Below are 18464 nucleotides of genomic sequence, written 5' to 3'. Positions count from 1 at the left end.
GCTCCATGTTATGGGGAGCCCCACAACCTAACAATATCAGTCAGCAGCCGCCCGGAATAGCCGCATACAATAGATGCGACAGTTCTGGGACTCTACCGGCTCTTCCCGATTTGCCCTGGTGCGTTGGCAATCGGGGTAATAAGGAGTTAATGGCAGCCCATAGCTGCCACTAAATCCTAGATTAATCATTGCAGGCGTCTATGAGACACCCCCAATGATTAACCTGTAAATTAAAGTTAATAAACAAACACAGTGAAAAAATCCTTTATTTGAAAAAATAAACAATAACAAAGACCCTCGTTCACCACTTTATTAAGTACGCAAAAAACCCATCCTTGTCTGACGTAATCCACGGAGGTCACATGTCGCTTCCAGCTCTGCTACATGAAGGTGACAGGAGCTGCAGAAGACACCGCCGCTCCTGACATCTCCACGCAGCAACTGAGGTGAGAAGCGCGATCAGCTGATGTCAGTCAAGTAACTCGTGGCCACTGCTGGATCATCCAACAGTGACAGCAAGTTGCCCGAGTGACAGCGATGAAGTCATAGGTGAGTTGCGGTCACGGGGGGAGGATCCAGCTGGCCGCGGGTAACCTGAGTGACGGCAGCGCTAATCGTGCTGCTCAGTTCAGTCACTCAGGGGATTAGCGGTCACTGGTGAGTCCTTCACGGGTGACCGCTAAGCAGGACGTGACACAGACAGAGCCGCGGCATGACAATGAAGTCGGGTGAAGTTCATTCTGATCGTGCGGCTCTGTCTGTGTCTGCTGTCATCTGCCATTCAGCTCTGCTACATGGCTGTCTGTGGCTGCTGTCAGCGGCCATGTAGCAGAGCTGAATGGCAGATGACAGCTGCTGAGAAAAAAAACGATCACACACGGATCACACACGCATTGCACACGCACTGCAATCATGAGAAAAATCTCAGGATCGCAGTGCAGTTGCATTGCACTCTGACCTAACGTGAACTAAAATCAGCCGAGTTTTTTTCAGCTAACTCGGACCGATTTTACTCGCATAGATGTGTTTCCAGCCTTATCTGTGTCCTTGTGACAGCACTTAGCTGAGCTGACACTTGATGCTTATCTGTGCTGACCCTTGCTCATCCTGATCCTCCTGCAGTATTTCAGGTCTGAGTCATATTCCATGGATTTCTTCACTGATCACCTTTGTACATGGTAATGTTGTAATATATTCCCCAGGTGAAATAGTATTGAACACGTCACCAATTTCGTAAGTAATTATATTTATAATGGTGCTATTGACATGAATTTCTCACCAGATATCGGTCACAACTCATCCAATCCACAAATGCAAGGAAATCAAACCATAGATGTCAATAAATTTACTAATGTTTAATGGGAATTGAGACCGGGAAAAAGTATTGAACTCGCTTACTGAAATGTAATTAATACTTGTAAGAAAGCCTTTGTTGGGGATGACGTTTCATGACACTTCCTGTATGGAGAAACTAGTCACCTGTATTGCTCTGGTGTGATTTTAGCCCATTCTTCCTGAAAAATGCTTTAGTTTCCCATTTACTTCCATCACTAGTCTGGAGGCGCTTGGCCGGTCCAGCACCTTTACCCTCAGTTTCTTTAGCAAGGCAGTGGTCTTCTTGGAGGTGTTTGTGGTCGTTACATGTTGGACTACGAAGGGAAGGGATCCTGCTTTGCTTCAGTATGTCACATTACATGTGGGCATTTATAGTTCCCTCAATGACCTGTAACTCCCCACAGCCGGCAGCGCTCATGCAGCCCCAAACCATGACCTTCCCACCACCATGCCTGACTGTAGGCAGATCACATTTGTCTTGGTCCTCCTCACCTGGTTGCCGCCACACATGCTTGACACCATCTGAAGCAGATAAGTTTATCTTGGTCTCATCAGACCACAGGACGGTTCCAGTAATCCATGTCCTTAGTCTGCTTGTCTTCAGCAAACTGTTTTTCAGTTTTTGCATCATCTTTAGAAGAGGCTTCCTTCTGGGATGACAGCCATGGAGACCCATGTGATGCAGTGTGTGATGTATGGTCTGACCACTGACAGGTGGACACCCCACCCCTGTAATATCTGCAGCAATGCTGGCAGCACTCATACTTCTATTTTGAAAAGATGACCTCTGGATATGCCGCTGAGCACGTGCACCCAACTTCTGTGTTCTCCCAGGCAAGGCCTGTTCTGAGCGGATCCTGTCTTGTTATACCGCTGTATGGTCTTGGCAACCGTGCTGCAACTCGGGTTCAAGGTGTAGGCTGTTGTGAATACGTTTTCCAGTTTGGGGCTCCCTCTTGTGGTCAGTGCTGGCGGTGCAGTTGATTTGTAGAATGAAAGCCACACACCTGTAGAGGACTGGCAATCAGGCATTTCAGATTGGACTATATAACTGAGCAGTTTCCTCCTGTTACTTGCCGGTGCTGAATGGATATCCTGTGTGTTAAGGACATTCTGAAACCAGCCCATATCTCTACCAGAACTCCTCTCAGATAAGTGGTCTGGTGCTTCTGCTTAATTTTTCCACTTTCTTGTTGCTTTTTGTGCTTTGATACTAATGCTTGATTCCTATTTTTTCTGTGTGGAGTTCTTGGTGGAATTGGATAATTCCCTACTGGGAGTGTCTGTATACTTAGTTCCATGATTCTGCAATGTTTTGTCATGCTTGGTATTAATTCAGTCCCTAATCTATATTAGTGTTTTTGGATCCCAGTAACATCAGAGTGCTGATATAGTGGGGGAGAGGCCGTGTGGCCTCAGTTTTTCCATATCAGGCGTGCTGGTATTTATTAGGGTTTTTACGGCTGCAGACAGTGCTCCTTCCTATCTTTTCCTATCAAAATAGTTTGGGCCTCACCTTTGCTGAATCTGTTTTCTAGCTTTGTATTGTGTTTTCCTATATCACCGTAGTCTTTACATGTAGGGGGGGCTATCTATATCTTTGGGGATTGCTCCGAGGCAGATTAGCTTTCTTATATCTCTATCTGTGAGATTATTTAGTTCTCCGGCTGTGTCAAGATGACCAGGTCATTGTAGGCACGCCCCACGGCTACTTCTAGTTGTGTGTCAGGATTAGGTCTGCAGGCCGTTAAGGTTCCAGCCACTCTGTTACCTTATGCGTTACCATATTTTTTGATCCTCCTCGGTCCCTGAATCATAACAGTTGGCAATCTTCTTACAGCTTCAGCCATTGTGGTTGTTGTGCTTATTAAACTCTCCCCTGGTTTCTCAGTATGTACGCAATACAACTCGAAGGCCGATCCGGAGCAAGGCCCAAGTTGTCATATCCCAGTACTGCAGTCAGGATATTTGGACCATTATCAACTGTGCAGCTGGAGTACTGGTCTGTACAGGGGCGCAGGTGCGGCAGCAGATAGATTGAGTTCCTTTTCCGTGTATTGGTATTTCTATGTGTGCATAACACATGTGCTCTCAACTTCTTTGGTCGACCATGCTGAGGTCTGTTCTGAGTGGATCCTGTCTGGTTATACCGCTGTATGGTCTTGGCCGCCGTGCTGCAGCTCAGTGTCAGGGCGGTGACAATCTTCTTATAGCCTCGGCCATCTTTGTAATAGAGCAACAATTCTCTTTTCCCGCTCCTTAGATAATTCTTGGCCATGAGGAGCCATGTTGATCTTCCAGTGACCAGTATGAGAGAGTGTGAGGGAAAACACCAAATGTAACACCCTGCCCCCCATTCACACCTGACCACTTGTAACACTAACGAGTCACATGACACCGGGCAGGGAAAATAGCTAATTGGGCACAATTTCGCCATTTTCACTTAGGGGTGTACTCACTTTTGTTGTCAGCACTTTAGACATAAATGACTGTGTGCTGAGTTATTTAGAGGACACCAAATTTACACTGTTATACAAGCTGCGCACTGACACTGTATCACAGGGTCATAGGAAAAGATAGAATAAAATACAGAAATGTGAGGGGTGTACTCACTTTTGTGATCTACTGTATTTACAGACTTTATTTACAGAGAGCATTAACCCCATACAGACTTGGTCGTGCTCACACAGCTGGTTAGAATATATCTTAGTAATACTTTTCAGCCCCAGAATCCAGGACGGGAGGTAATGTAGTACGATGATATGCAAATAGGGCTTATTTTTGGAGGAAGGCTTATAATTAAGCATACTCCAAAAAGACCGAAAAATCCTGCTAGGGCTTATTTTTGGGATAGGTCTTATGTTCGGGGATTGATTCATTGTAACAAACCATACAGCTGTGTTAACAGGGCTGAGACGCTGCCCATCATTTCCATCAATATTTCTTAACAGTTAGAAAGAAAGGAAGGAAAAAGAGGAAAGAAAGAAAGGAATGAAAGAAAAGAAAGACATGAAAGGAAAGACAGGAAAGGGAAAGAAAGGAAAGAAAGAAAGGAAAGAAAGAAAGGAAGGAAAGAAAGAAAGAACCTTGACAGACTCATTAGCGATCAGAGATGAGTCCTAGTAACAGCAAGTGACATCAGAGGCCGCTGTGTTAGCAGGAGTTGGTCGCATCATTTGCATCATATTTTCAGTATTTCTTAACAGTTTATAATGAAGAAAGAAAGGAAACAAAGAGAAACAAAAGGGAGAAAAGAATGGAAAGAAAGAGAAAATAAAGGAAAGAGAGAAAGAAAGGAAAGAAAAAAAAGAAAGTAAAGAAAGGAAAAAAAACAAGGAATGAAATACAGAGAAAATAAAGGAAAGAGCGAAAAAAAGAAAGGAAAGAAAAGAAGAAACAAAGGAAAGAAAGAGAGAAAAGGAAGAAAGGAGAAAAGAAAGGAAAGAGAGAAAAAATAAACGAAAGACGAAACAAAGGGAGAAAAGAAAGACAAGCAAGAAAGGAAGGAAAGAAAAAAACAGAAAGTAAAAAAGAAAGAAAAAAGAAGAAACAAAGGATAGTAAGAGAAAAGAAAGAGAGAGAAGAAAGGAGAGAAAAGAAAGGAAAGAGAGAGAAAACAAAAGAAAGAAAGAGAAAAGAAGAAAGGAAGGGAAGAAAAAAAGAAAAAGTAAAAACGAAAAGAAGAAACAAAGGAAAGAGAAAAAGAGAAAAAAAGGAGAGAAAAGAAAGAAAGGAAAAAAAGATGGGAAGGAAGAGAGAAAAGAGAAAAGAAAGGAAAAAGAGAAAAGAAACAAAGAAAAGAGAGAAAAGGAAAGGAAGGAAAGAAAAGAAGGAAAGAAAGGAAAGGAAAGAAGGAAAGAAAAGAAAGGGAAAGCAAGAAAGAAAGAACCTTGACAGACTCATTAGCGATCAGAGATGAGTTCTAGTAACAGCAAGTGACATCGGAGGCATCTGTATTAGCAGGAGTAGGTCGCATCATTTGCATCATATTTTCAGTATTTCTTAACAGTTTATAATGAAGAAAGAAAGCAAGAAAGGAAAAAAAGAGAAAAAATACAAACAAAAGCAGAAACAAAGGGAGAAAAGAACGGAAAGAAAGAAAATAAAGGAAAGCGAAAAGAAAGAAAGGAAAGAAAAAAAATAAAGTAAAAAAGAAAGGAAAGAAAAGAAAACAAGGAATGAAGAAAGAGAAGATAAAGGAAAAAGAGAAAAAAAGGAAGGAAAGAAAAAAAGAGTAAAAAAGGAAAGCAAAGAAGAAACAAGAGAGAGAAAAGAGAGAAGAGGAAGAAAGAGAAAGGAAAGAGAAAAAAAATAACAAACAAAAGAAGAAATAAAGGGAGGAAAGAAAGAGAAAATGAAAGAGAGACAAGAAAGAAAAAAGAGAGAAAGTAAAAAAGAAGAAACAAAGGTAAGAAAGAAAAAAGGAGAGAGAGAGAAAACAAAAAAAAGAAACAAAGTAAGGGAAGAAAAAAGAGAAAAAGAATAGAAGAAACAAAGAAAAGAGGAAAAAAGGACAGAAAAGAAATAAAGGAAGAGAGAAAAGAAAAGAGAGAAAAGAAACAAAGAAAAGAGAGAAAAGAATGAAAGAAAGGGAATAATATAAAGGAAAGAAAGAGAAAAGAAAGGAAGGACAAAAAAGAGAAAAAAGAGGAAAGAAAGAGAAGAAAGAACCTTGTCAGACTCTTTAGCGATCAGGGATGAGTAGTAATGGACGGGATAATCCTGTATAATAATTTATTTAGTGAGGGGCGCCCCCCCCCAGTCCCTCCCCCCCCCCTCCCCCGTCCCTGCGGTCTCCGGGGACGGTGGCTGAGATGTAATGTGCTGATCCAGACGGATAAATCTAATCATCGGAACACTAGAAATGGTTTGTTTTTTCCGTTCTGCAGTGGGCCGCAGCGGCACAGGCCGGTCAGTTCACACGCCGGGCACGGTGCCCAGTCACTAAGCAGTTTATCTCCAGCCCGGCTGCTGTTACACCTCCGCCTCTCCAGTGCTTCCTGCAGGGTTCTGTAGGCTCTCAGCCTCTTTTCCATTCGTATATTGTTCTTTCGTGTTTTCGGCACCTGACGCGTCTTTGAACACTTTGGCTTCTACTGATTCTTTCTCCTTCTTCTTCTTTGTAAAGAGTAAATGTGTTTTGTATCTGCAGAGAGAGATAAACATGAATGAAGTGCTGCAGTACCGAGAATGGCCACTACGCGGTGTATAGAGCTAACGGCTACTGAATTTATAAACAGCTGATTATTGGGGGCGACGGCCATCGGACCCCCACCAAAAGGATATCAATGACCTGTTTTTGTTCTGCCTTTGTATGAATGTGGTTACACTTACTTTTTAATGTAGCAAATAGCGAGAACCACGGCCGCTATGAAGAAGAGCAGCGCCAGGATGAGCAGCGTCGTAGGTAACCCTGTGAACAATACAAATACTTTGTAAATCCTTTGCCATACTTGTCAGGTACTGATTATGCATTATACGGCGTGGTGGCTCAGTGGTTAGCACTGTATGGTGGCTCAGTGGTTAGCACTGCGGTCTTGCAGCGCTAGGGTCCTGGGTTCAAATCCCACCAAGGACACCATCTGCAAGGAGTTTGTATGTTCTCCCCGTGTCTGCGTGGGTTTCCTCCGGGTTCTCTGGTTTCCTCCCACACTCCAAAAACACACTGACAGGGACTCTAGATTGTGAGCCCCAATGGGGACAGAGTTGCCAATGTATGTAAAGCGCTGTGGAATTAATAGCGCTATATAAATGAATAAAATTATTATTATTAATTATTATTATTATACTTCAATCACCTCCGGAGCTGTAATCATAATTCTGCCCCATTCATGTTACCGTTGAGCAGTGCATTGTGGGAGCTCCTATGTTAGATCACATGACGGAGGTGGAAACGTAGTGCAAAACATTCTCAAGCACCCGTAGATTAGGTGTTACATCATCTAATATACTACAGCAAAATCAGAACTGTAAATGCTGCTCTGGGTGTGAGTGGAGAAGAAGATCAGTAAAATATGTGCTACGAATGTTATCAAGAAGGGTGAAATGTTCTTAAAAACATAATTAAAGACGATGGACAAATTTAGAAAAATATGGACACTTTATTATCAAAATAGCGCCCCCCTTGTCCTCAGGTTGTGTCTAGTATTGCAGGATAAGTGTATTTAACTGTATAGGATAGAACTGCATACAACATATAGATAGGTATTTTCCGATTTTGGGAAGAAATCAATAACTTACTAATTATAGACAAACCCTTTAAGACATTCCCCTGTATTTTTACACATAAATATAGTGGAAAGTTTAGGTCTTTACCTCCAAATACGATTCTCTCACTTTTTTGAGCCATCTTGTTCTCCTGTTTCATGGAAGGTTCGGTGGGAGGTTCGGTGGGAGGTTCGGTGGGAGGCTCGGTGGGAGGTTCGGTGTCCGGCGTTGTCGTTGTCCGCAGCGTGGTGGCCGGCGCAGGCTTCACTGTCGTCACTAGTGTCGTGTATAACGATGTGGTTGAGGCTTTCCATGTGGTCCTCACGGGCGCCTGGGTCGTCTTTCTTGGCTCCGTCTGAGTCTCTGTTTTTAGTCCGGTTGACGCCATGATGGATCCAGACGTTGGCACAACCGCACTGCTCGGTGGTGGTTGGGTAACCATGAGCTCAGGCTTACAGGAATTGATCCGGATGTCTGAAATAAATGATGGGAGGAGAAAAGTGAGTGACAACTGCTCCGAGTAGTGGACTAGTCACCCTCCTTCCACCAAATTCTCCCACAGGCGACCCTTGTGATATTAGATGTGTTGGTGTTCTTATAAGGAATCAGTCACCAGGTTTTCGCCTTATAATATAGAGAGAGACCCTGATTCCAGTGATGTGTCACTTAGTGAGCTGTTGCTATACTTTTGATTAAAGTCCTGCTTTATCACTAGAGGACTAGTAAACCTGCAGCCATGTAGTCTTCCATATTCATGACCTATGTATAACCCCGCCCCCACCTCTGATTGGCAGCCTTCTGCCTATGCACAGTATACACAGAAAGCTGCCAATCAGCTGTGAAGGGGTAGGTTTATACACAACTAGTAGATCTGCAGCAGATAAAACGGATTTTATCAAAACTGTAGCAAGTAGCCCAGTAAGTGACACCTCACTGGAACCAGGGTCTCTGTCCCTACATTATGCTGCTCATAGATTGGGGAGCAAAATCCTAGTGCCAAATCCCCTTTAAATAAATGTTTCTTTTAGCTCTGCTGTACCTTAATTAGAGTGGTAGATCCACCTTAAGGCCAATATCAATGGTTTTGTTTAAGGGGTCTCACACCTGTTCCCCAAAAGTTGAGAAAAGGATCTGGCATGTCCAATTTCCAACTACCAATCCTTTAGTTCTCTAAGGCCCTGTGCACACGCTGCGGTTTTTTGACCCAGTTTTTTTTTTTTTTTTTTTTTTTTTTAAATCTACATCTCTCTCCTCCTCTCTGTCCCTCCCTCTCTTTCCCCCTCTCTCTTCCCATCTGTCTCCCTTTCTCTCTCTCTCTCTCTCTCTCTCTCTCTCTCTCCCTCTCCCTCTCTCCCTTCCTCTCTCTCCCCCTCCCCTCTCTCCTTCCCTACCTCTCTCATTCCCTCTCTCTTTCTCTCCCTCCCTCACTCCCCCTCTCCTTCCATCTCTCCCTCCCTCTCTTTCTCTCTCTCTCTCTCTCTCTCTCTCTCTCTCTCTCTCTCTCTCCCTTCTTCCTCTCTCTCCCCCTCCCCTCTCTCCTTCCCTACCTCTCTCATTCCCTCTCTCTTTCTCTCCCTCCCTCACTCCCCCTCTCCTTCCATCTCTCCCTCTCTCTCTCTTTCTTTCTCTCTCTCTCTCTCTCTCTCCCCCTCTCACCCTTCCTCTCTCTCATTCCCTCTCTTTCTCTCACTCCCCCTCTCCATCCATCTCTCCCTCCCTCCCTCTCCCTCTCTTCCTCTCTCTCCCTCTCTCTCCCCCTCTCACCCTTCCTCTCTCTCCCCCTCTCTCCCCCTCTGTCTCCCTCTCCCTCTCTCCCTCCACCAAATCTGCAGTGTGCACATAGCCTAATGCGGGCGTCACACGGGACGATCTATCGTGCGATTGCACGAGCGATCGCACCCGCCCCCGTTGTTTGTGCGTCACGGGCAATTAGTTGCCCGTGGCGCACAAAGTCGTTAACCCCCATCACACGTACTTACCTCCCGGGCGATGTCGCTGTGGGCGGTGAACATATACTTCCTGAAGTGGGAGGGACGTTCAGCGTCACAGCGACGTCACACGGCAGCCGGCCAATAGAAGCAGAGGGGCGGAGATGAGCGGGACGTAACATCCCGCCCACCTCCTTCCTTCTGCATTGCCGGCGGGACGCAGGTAAGCTGTGTTCGTCGTTCCCCGGGTTGTCACATGGAGCGATGTGTGCTGCCTCGGGAACAATGAACAACCGGACGGACGATTTTTTGAAAGTGAGCGACGTGTCAACGATGAACGAGAAGGTGAGTGTTTCTGCTCGTTCACCGCTGTCACACGCTACAATATATCAGGCGATGCCGGATGTGCGTCACTACCGACGTGACCCCGACGACAGATCGCCCGATATATCGTACCGTGTGACGTCCGCATTAGGGCTCATGCGCACGTACCTGCTGAATATTCTGCAGCGATTTGACAGCACATATGCGCGTCAAATCGCTGCAGAAAGACTGCATAATGGATGCATTTTTTTGTACAAAAAAGCCGCTTTCATGCACTCTGGCTGCTGCCCGCACCATAGACAGAGTGGGATTTGCATCCATAGCGCACAGAATATTTGACATGCTCATTTTATGAACGCACAGATTGGGGGTCAAAATTTTAGCACGCAAATCGCTGCATTCATAAAATCATCGTGTGCGCGTATCATGCACAATCTTCATAGATTGTGCAGGGAACGCAGGACACATGCATTTTCGTTGCAGTGCTATACGCAGCGTAAATGCATGTAAGTACGCAACGTGCGCACGAGCCCTAACACTGACTGAAGATTCAACCACATGACCTTACCCAAAATCAATAATTTAAGGTAGAGAAATGTGATTGTAGCCAGATAAGAAAATGTTCCAAGGCAAAAATAAAAAATATAGCAAGAAGACCGATCATCCCACGTTTGGGGTCATGATAGTCTCTTCTCTCTCTCACCAACGTCCCTTCTCTACTGACCCCAGAGATACTTCTTTAATGACCCCGTTATGGGGAACCCTTTTAACATTTAGGATCAATTTTGCAACGGGTTATTTCAAATGTTTAATAAAGAAGTCATCATCTATCCTCGGAATAGGTGATAACGTGCTAATCTGAGGGTGTCCGGCCGCTGGGACCCTCCGCTCTATTCTGCAAAACAAAGAATTTTTATCGCTGACGGGGAACGTTTTTCCCTGTTACAGAATGGAGCAGTAAGTTGGATGCCCAACCGCGACTATTCATTCTCTATGGGGCTGCTGGAAAACGGCACAGTTCTCGGCGGACCCGTAGGAGCCGTGGTTAAGTTTGTGCACTGCTGTGTTCCATTCTGCTAATCTGTGCCGATGGTCAGACCCCACCGATACATAACTAATCACTGTACATAGGTGACAACTCATTCTCACCGGACCACCCTTTTAAGCCAAACATATCATACCACCCGCATGTATAGTTGATATAGTTTATACTATAACCATACCTGGTTCCAAAGGATCATTATTAAGCCTGTAGAACAAACTACCAATGTAGCCAGCTCTGTTGGTTTCTCTTTATGTCCCGCTTGCCGGGTATGACAAGCATGTCGGAATGTTCAGACCTACGTGTCTCTGACGCACAACAAAAAACACACCAAAGGGGACACAATAACAGCGGGGTGCCCTAGTGCTAGTGAGAGAGGGTAGGTGGGACACCTCCTATTCTCACCTGCCGCTGTCCCTACTCTCCGCAACTGTCACCAAACAGGAACCTGAGACCCTAAGAAGACCCTATAGATGTCCTGGCTAGTGAGAGGCAGGTGAGCTACACTAGACCCTACCACTGCAGTACCAAGACACAAGGTAAGGTAAGACAAACACGGGGGAATAGCAACAAAAAAGGATAAAGCCAGAGTACAGGAAAACTCCACATCAGAGCCTGCCTCCAAAGTGGGCAGAGAACAATGAGTTTTTATCTTCAGCAAGGATTGCTCGGAAACAGCTCTACTTATACCTGAAGGGGCGTGGCTACAAAACAGCTACGGCTGAAATACTCAGCTAGGAACTGCAGGAAAAGCTACTAGCAGCAAAACTGACATTAACCATTTCAGTACTAAGAGAAACTAAACAACATTTAAATGGAGATGAGAGGCTCTAATCCGAAAGCTGTCACTAGCCTCCAAAAACAGGGAGATGGTCGTGACACTTTAGGCTCAATTGGTGCCATGTATTGATGCCCAGGAGATTACAGACAAATGATGGTCACCATCCAGCCACACTTTCTCAGTAATAACCTTAAAGCTCTCATTGTTTTGGGCCTCCTCCAGTTGGCTGTAGGACCACATGCATATGGTAGTCATAGACATCAGAGAAGTGATGGAGGCCATAAGTTATGACGGAAGGTCACGGGAATGATTTGGCATAGCCTCTATTCTGTCAATGCTCAACCCCTTCGGTTGCAGTCATGTTTACTCACCGGACGCATTGAAACAGTAGGCGCTGAAGTGCATTTTGTTGAGATCAACCTTCCATGTGAGGACCCCGGTTCTGTTTTTGCCGCAGTTTTCATTGTTTTGGATACGTGGAATCACCCCAAATTGTTCCAATACCCATCCATAGCTGCAAAGAACGGAAAGTACTGATTATGTGTTAGTCGTCACTGCAGTTCTGTTGCATTCTATTCATATAGCAGTGTATAGGTCTATAGGTATATGGAATTATGGGAAGACTTACATGCACGTCTCATATCCATATCCATTGGCCTTCTCCACCTGATCCTTGCTGGCGAGCTGTAACCCCACCTCCTGGCACGCACTTTCCGCCATCGTGTAGTTAAATTTCTGTGAACGGTATTGATTCTCCACCAGAACTATGCCGGCTATTCTGCATTTTGATTGTATGACGACTGAAACGGACAGAACAATGGATAAAGGTGTAAAGCAAGCAAGGAGTTAAAAATGATCCCTAGGATTGTATCATCAATTGGTGAAAAAATGGGTGGATTGGAACAAAATGTAGAAAATGTTAAATTCTTTCAGCAACAATTGTGACGCTAGTCACTACATATGAGTAGTACAAACGGTAAAGTAGTAAGGAAAGCCGGGGTCTGGTAACAGGAGGACACGTATGGACACAGGGAGTACACAGATGCGTAATCAGGTCATGATCCGAGGGTCAGAATTCCGGGAAGACACATAATGAATTCAGGGAGAAAACTGAGAGGTGGTCAGGTAACGGTCCGAGGTCAAAAGCCAGGAGGTCACAACAGGAACAGGGAGCGGGCAGAGAGGAGTCAAACAAAAGTCCAAGGTCAGGAAACAAAGATCAGAGCACAGACTGGAACACAGGCCAATAGCACAACTACAGAACCAAAATGTACGACTGGCAAGGTTCTGGGAGAGCATGCTCAATAAAGAAGCAGAACAATTACCCAGAAGATTGAACACCTGAGAATCAGCACCTTCCAGAATCAGCATGGAAGCCTGCGCTGTCAATCAACCTGCTAGCCAGAAGCCCAGGAAAACACAGCAGAGCATCTTCTAGTGTGCAAGATGCTCTGCACAGAGGAATCGTGACAGCAATATTGAGCAGCAATAGAGGGTTTTCAAACTCTAGTTTTGCATAAAACATTATTTGCGGATGCGCTGATCTGGGCAAATGTCATTGAGCAGGTATGTATGTACAGCAGGTATCACCAGTTTTCTAAGTAAATATATTTCTATAAGTGCTATTGACATGAATATTAACATGAAAGTCTCACTAGATTTCGGTAACAACCCATCCAATAGGTGCAAAAAACCATGGAAAGTCATGACACCAGCTGAAATCTATCAGTAATTAGAAAGCAATCCTACCACTTAATATCAGCTCGTTCTGCTGATGGTCTATCAATAGGTGTCTCATTACCAAGGTGTCACACAAGAAACATCTCATGATGGGTAAAACCAGTGAGCTCTCTCAAGACCGTCGCACCCTAATTGTTGCAAAATATGCTGATGGCAATGGTTACGAAAGAATTTCTAACGACTGAAGGATCCAGAGAGCACTGTTGGGGCCATAATCCGGGAGTGGAAAGAACATAATTTCGCCATAAACCGGCCACTAGGTGCTCCCCGCAAGATTTCAAACAGACAAGTGAAAAGAATTATCAGAACATTTGTTAAAGAGCCAAGGACCACCTGTGGAGAGCTGATACAATTGTATCAAAGAAAACAATAAGTAATGCACTCCCCCTCCATGGACTGTATGCACGCTCCTGTATGCACGCTCCTGTACGCACGCTCCTGTATGCACGCTCCTGTATGCACGCTCCTGTACGCACGCTCACCATACAAGACTGAAAAAGCAGGTTCAAGCGCATTTAAAGTTTGCTCCACAACATTTAGACAAGTCTGTGACATACTGGGAGAATACAGTCTGGTCAGAAGAGACCAAACTCGAGCTCTTTGGATGCCATAACACACACCATGTTTGGAGGCCAAAAGCCACTGCATATCATCCCAAAAATACCAACAAGTTTGGAGGGGGGAACATCATGGTGTTGGACTGTTTTTCGGCATACGGCACATGCAAAATTCATATGATTGGATAAATGTACCGAGACATTTGTGATAAAAATCTGTTCCATCTACCAGGATGATGAAGATGAGATGAGGGTGGACATTTCAGCAAGACAATGATCCCAAACACACAGCCAAGGAAACTCTCAACTGGTTTCATAGAACGAAAATAAAATGTATGGAAAGAACTAAAGCTCAGAGTTCATAGAAGTCACCCAGGAAATGCAGGATGTGATGAGTGTTTGTGTGGAAGAATGGGCCAAAATCACACCTGAGCAATGCAGGCGACTACTTTTTCCATACAGGAGGCGTCTGGAGTTTCATCACAAACAAAGGCTTTTGTGCAAAGAATTAATTACATTTCAGTAAGTGTGTTTAATACTTAATTCCCTGTGTCATTCCTCATTATTACACATCACTATATTTCTGGACATATGTGGCTTGATTTCTTTGCCGGTGTGGATTGGATGGCTTGTTACTGACATCGGGTGGGAGATTCATGTCAATAGCACCTTTAGAAATAGATTTACTTAGAAAACTGGTGAGGTGTCTTCAATAAAATGGCGCCAGAGATCGCAGTTCGCTCATGCGCGGACTCCAACACTATTTTAATTAAGACCGAATTACTGTGTCAATGCGCACGCAACGCCATTGGCGGCGCGGCATGATATTCGAAGAAAGAAAAGGGGACATGTCATAGAGGACATTGGAGGAAGACTTTACAGCGAGGATCCGTCCCACAAAGACCTGGCCCCGTTGCACCTGTCAATCAAATTGTAGGGCATTTCTTCAACTTTGATTAAAGATATTTCTGCAAACGAGCATCCGATCTTCCTATAACAGGTATGCCTGGATTCAGCATCTTAGTGCCATTATGGCACTGCCTTTAGTTCATATTGCAAAATCCTGGTGGTTGGTCCTCTTTAAATCTGGTTTTCGACACATCCTACTTTTTTTTTAAGAATCCGTGCACTGAAATTGTGCCAAAATTTAGCACAAATTCGATCAAAGTATGACAACTAATAGGTGGTGTAAACGTAGACTAGACAGTGTTACTAGAGCAGCCCCTTGGTTCTATCACACGGGAGAACACACTACCAACAATTGTGCCCTGAAAAGCACCAAGCTAAGGATGGAGATCAGTCCCAAGTCACTAATTTCCCGGGGACGTCAGGAGCAGAAGAAAAGTTTCCTCCGCCACATTGAAGAATCTTCTGATGATATTGGTCACAATTCCTCTAAGTCCTCGTGATTCCGAGCTGCTCAATAACTCCGCTCAACTGGAGACGTGAATACATTTTCTAAGCACAGGATAATTGTTTTTATGGTATCGTGTATAAATATAAAACGCTGGACACGACTATCATACTCTATACATAGAAGACTAAAACCCCCAACTTGACCGAACCACTAGACATGATCATTATTATAGCAACATGTCAACAGAGAAAATTAATTAAAACTGAATTTTATTTAGAATATACAATACTGTATATTATGGCCCAATCAAAGCTGCGATGTGAAGCCTTCCGCGTCCCAACGCGCGTTTCACCTTTTCATACGGTACCCTGATGAAGAGGTGAAACACGCGTTGGGACTCAGGAGGCTTCACATCGCAGCTTTGATGGGTCACTATTACTAATGGTTGCCATTTAGCACTGTGGGATTTATATTGGAGGATATTGATACCTTTCTATGTATATTTACATTGCATTAAGGTAGAATTGATTTGTTATATAATTGCCCTCTATGTATTGTGAAGATTGCGTCTCACATCTATAATAGATTATCACCCGGTTGGTTCTCTCTGCCCCTCTTATGGTATGTTTGGCATTATAATGTAATTATCATATCACAATTGTTCTGAGATTATGCCATCCTGAGTATATGGACTCCTTGCTTTATTAATGTTTTTAACATTTAGATTGTATATCTAATATATAAAGCTGAGTGTGTGTGTGGGTGTGTATGTCCGCTAAAGGAATCCGTACCGTCGCATTTACAATCACGAAATTTTGCACAGATGCCTCATGTGACTCAGGAAACGTTGTAGATTATGTTTTGACAGGAAAATTTAACCCCGCGCTTTACAGTTACTCTCCAAAAAGCGTGCCTCTATTAAAGTGAATAGAGCCTGCAACTACAGGTTATTAATAGGAGCTGTGATTGGTTGCTATAGGAATAAAAGGACAGTGTTAGTATAAGAAGCCTATGTGTGAGGTAATATGATGTCGGTGGGGAGACGGATAGAGAAAGACAGAGACAGAGAGGGAAAGAGCCAGAGATAGAGAGACAGACAGAGACAGACGGGGAAAGAGACATACAGACACAGGCAGATAGGGACAGAGACAGGCAGACAGGGAAAGAGACAGACAGAGAGACAAAGACAGATGGGGAAAGAGACAGACCTTGATAGAGACAGATGGGGAAAGAGACAGAGAAATAGAGACAGACAGAGATAGGCAGACAGGGAAAGAGACTGACAGGAAAAGACAGACAAAGAGATGGACAAAGACAGTGAAAGAGACAGGAAAAGAGACAGAGAGACAGACCTGGGAAAGAGACAGATGGGGAAAGAGACAGAGAGATAGAGACAGACAAAGAATTAAAGAAACAGACAGAGACAGGCAGACGGGCAAAGAGAGATGGGGAAAGAGACAGACCTGGAAAAAGACAGATGGGGAAAGAAACAGAGATAGAGATAGACAAAGAATTAAAGAAACAGACAGAGACAGGCAGACGGGCAAAGAGAGATGGGGAAAGAGACAGACCTGGAAAAAGACAGATGGGGAAAGAAACAGAGATAGAGATAGACAAAGAATTAAAGAAACAGACAGAGACAGGCAGACGGGGAAAGAGACAGACGGGGAGACGGGGAAAGAGACAGACCTGGAAAGAGACAGACAGAGACCGGGAAAGAGACAGACCTGGAAAGAGATAGACAGAGAGACGGGGAAAGAGAGAGTCAGACAGACACAGACATAGAGATAGAGAGAGACTGATACAAAGACAGACAGAGAGATAGAGAGAGACTGATACAAAGACAGACAAAGAGATAGAAACAGAAAGAAAGACAGAGACATAGACACAGACAGACAAGGAAAGAGACAGACAGTCATCAGAGACACACAGACAGAGACTGGGAGAAGACAGAGACAGTTACTATCCCGGGTAACGCCGGGTACTACAGCTAGTTCTAAATAAAATTCAGTTTTAATCAATATTTTTTTGTGCACCATTTTCTCTGTTGCGATGTTCCTATATGGTATCATGGGTGTTTCCATATACTAAATGGTTAGGTCTATTATAGTGACTAGTATATACAGCAGATGATCATTATTATACAATGTTATACAGGAGACTCCACCCCCAACATGATCTATCCAAATGACATGACCATTATACTTTTCTATTAGAAAACTACAGTCCCCAATATGATCTGACCACTAGACATGACCCTAATACAATCCAATACATAGAAGACTACACAACATGACCAGCTGGATATGACATAGGAACAATCCTAGAAGACGAGCGCCCGGGTCAGACTGGTTGCAGATATTCCATACCACCTGCCTACGGATCACAGAATCGTATCGTGTGGTGGTCCGCCACTACAACCACTATCATCCATCCTTAGGACGGAGCTGTAGATTGATCCTCAGTTTTCAATCTTTGGTACATTCTCCATGTTTCTTGTGTCTTTCTTACACCTGGTGTAGACCTCGCAGCAGGTCCTCCAGCTTCCATCATGTACCCAGAGAATAAAGATCCACCACGTACCTTTCACATCTGTAGACGAGACCGATAAATAGCCCCCCAGGATGAGGACCAGGTGCAAAAGTAGAACAACAAAGTGGCAGGACATTTTATAGTGGGGGGTCCGGCGATCTGCTGGTGGTCCGTGCCGGTGGTCCGCTCTGCCAGGTTATGTGAATCAAAGTCTGGGACCCTGAGAATGAGACTTCAGCTTCATAAACATCTCCTGTCACTCCGAGGACAATGGGTGGAAACTCCTGACGTATGAAACCCCCCCATCTACAACGTGAACAGATGTCTGGAATATTGCACTTCTGCTGATTCAGACGACATGGAGAGCGGAGGAAACGCGATAACACAAACCTAGGAAGAGAACGTGTAAATAACTGCTGATTTATTACATTGTGTCCTATCACATCTCCACCCCAGAAACACCACCCAGCATCACTTATTTCTATTCTTGTATTTAGGAGCAGTATTATAGCAGTTATATTCTTGTACATAGGGGCAGTATTATAGTAGTTATATTCTTGTACATAGGGGGCAGTATTATAGCAGTTATATTCTTGTACATAGGGGCAGTATTATAGCAGTTATATTCTTGTACATAGGGGCAGTATTATAGTAGTTATAT

General features: G+C 44.1%; 1 protein-coding gene across 1 annotated transcript; it reads right to left on the bottom strand.

Moving 5' to 3' along the window:
• Positions 1–6115: 6115 nt before the first annotated feature.
• LYVE1 (lymphatic vessel endothelial hyaluronan receptor 1) lies at positions 6116–18046 on the bottom strand. Its single transcript, XM_075325547.1, has 6 exons — positions 17855–18046; positions 12246–12417; positions 11989–12131; positions 7651–8016; positions 6670–6748; positions 6116–6481 (listed from the first exon to the last, which is right to left on the bottom strand). The coding sequence occupies exons 1-6, from the start codon at positions 17937–17939 to the stop codon at positions 6310–6312; spliced, it is 1017 nt and encodes a 338-aa protein (XP_075181662.1). The 5' UTR covers positions 17940–18046; the 3' UTR covers positions 6116–6309.
• Positions 18047–18464: the final 418 nt, after the last annotated feature.

This window comes from Anomaloglossus baeobatrachus, chromosome 10 (genome assembly GCF_048569485.1).
Source record: "Anomaloglossus baeobatrachus isolate aAnoBae1 chromosome 10, aAnoBae1.hap1, whole genome shotgun sequence".
Lineage (NCBI taxonomy): Eukaryota > Metazoa > Chordata > Amphibia > Anura > Aromobatidae > Anomaloglossus > Anomaloglossus baeobatrachus.
This window is presented reverse-complemented; position numbering and strand designations above follow the sequence as displayed.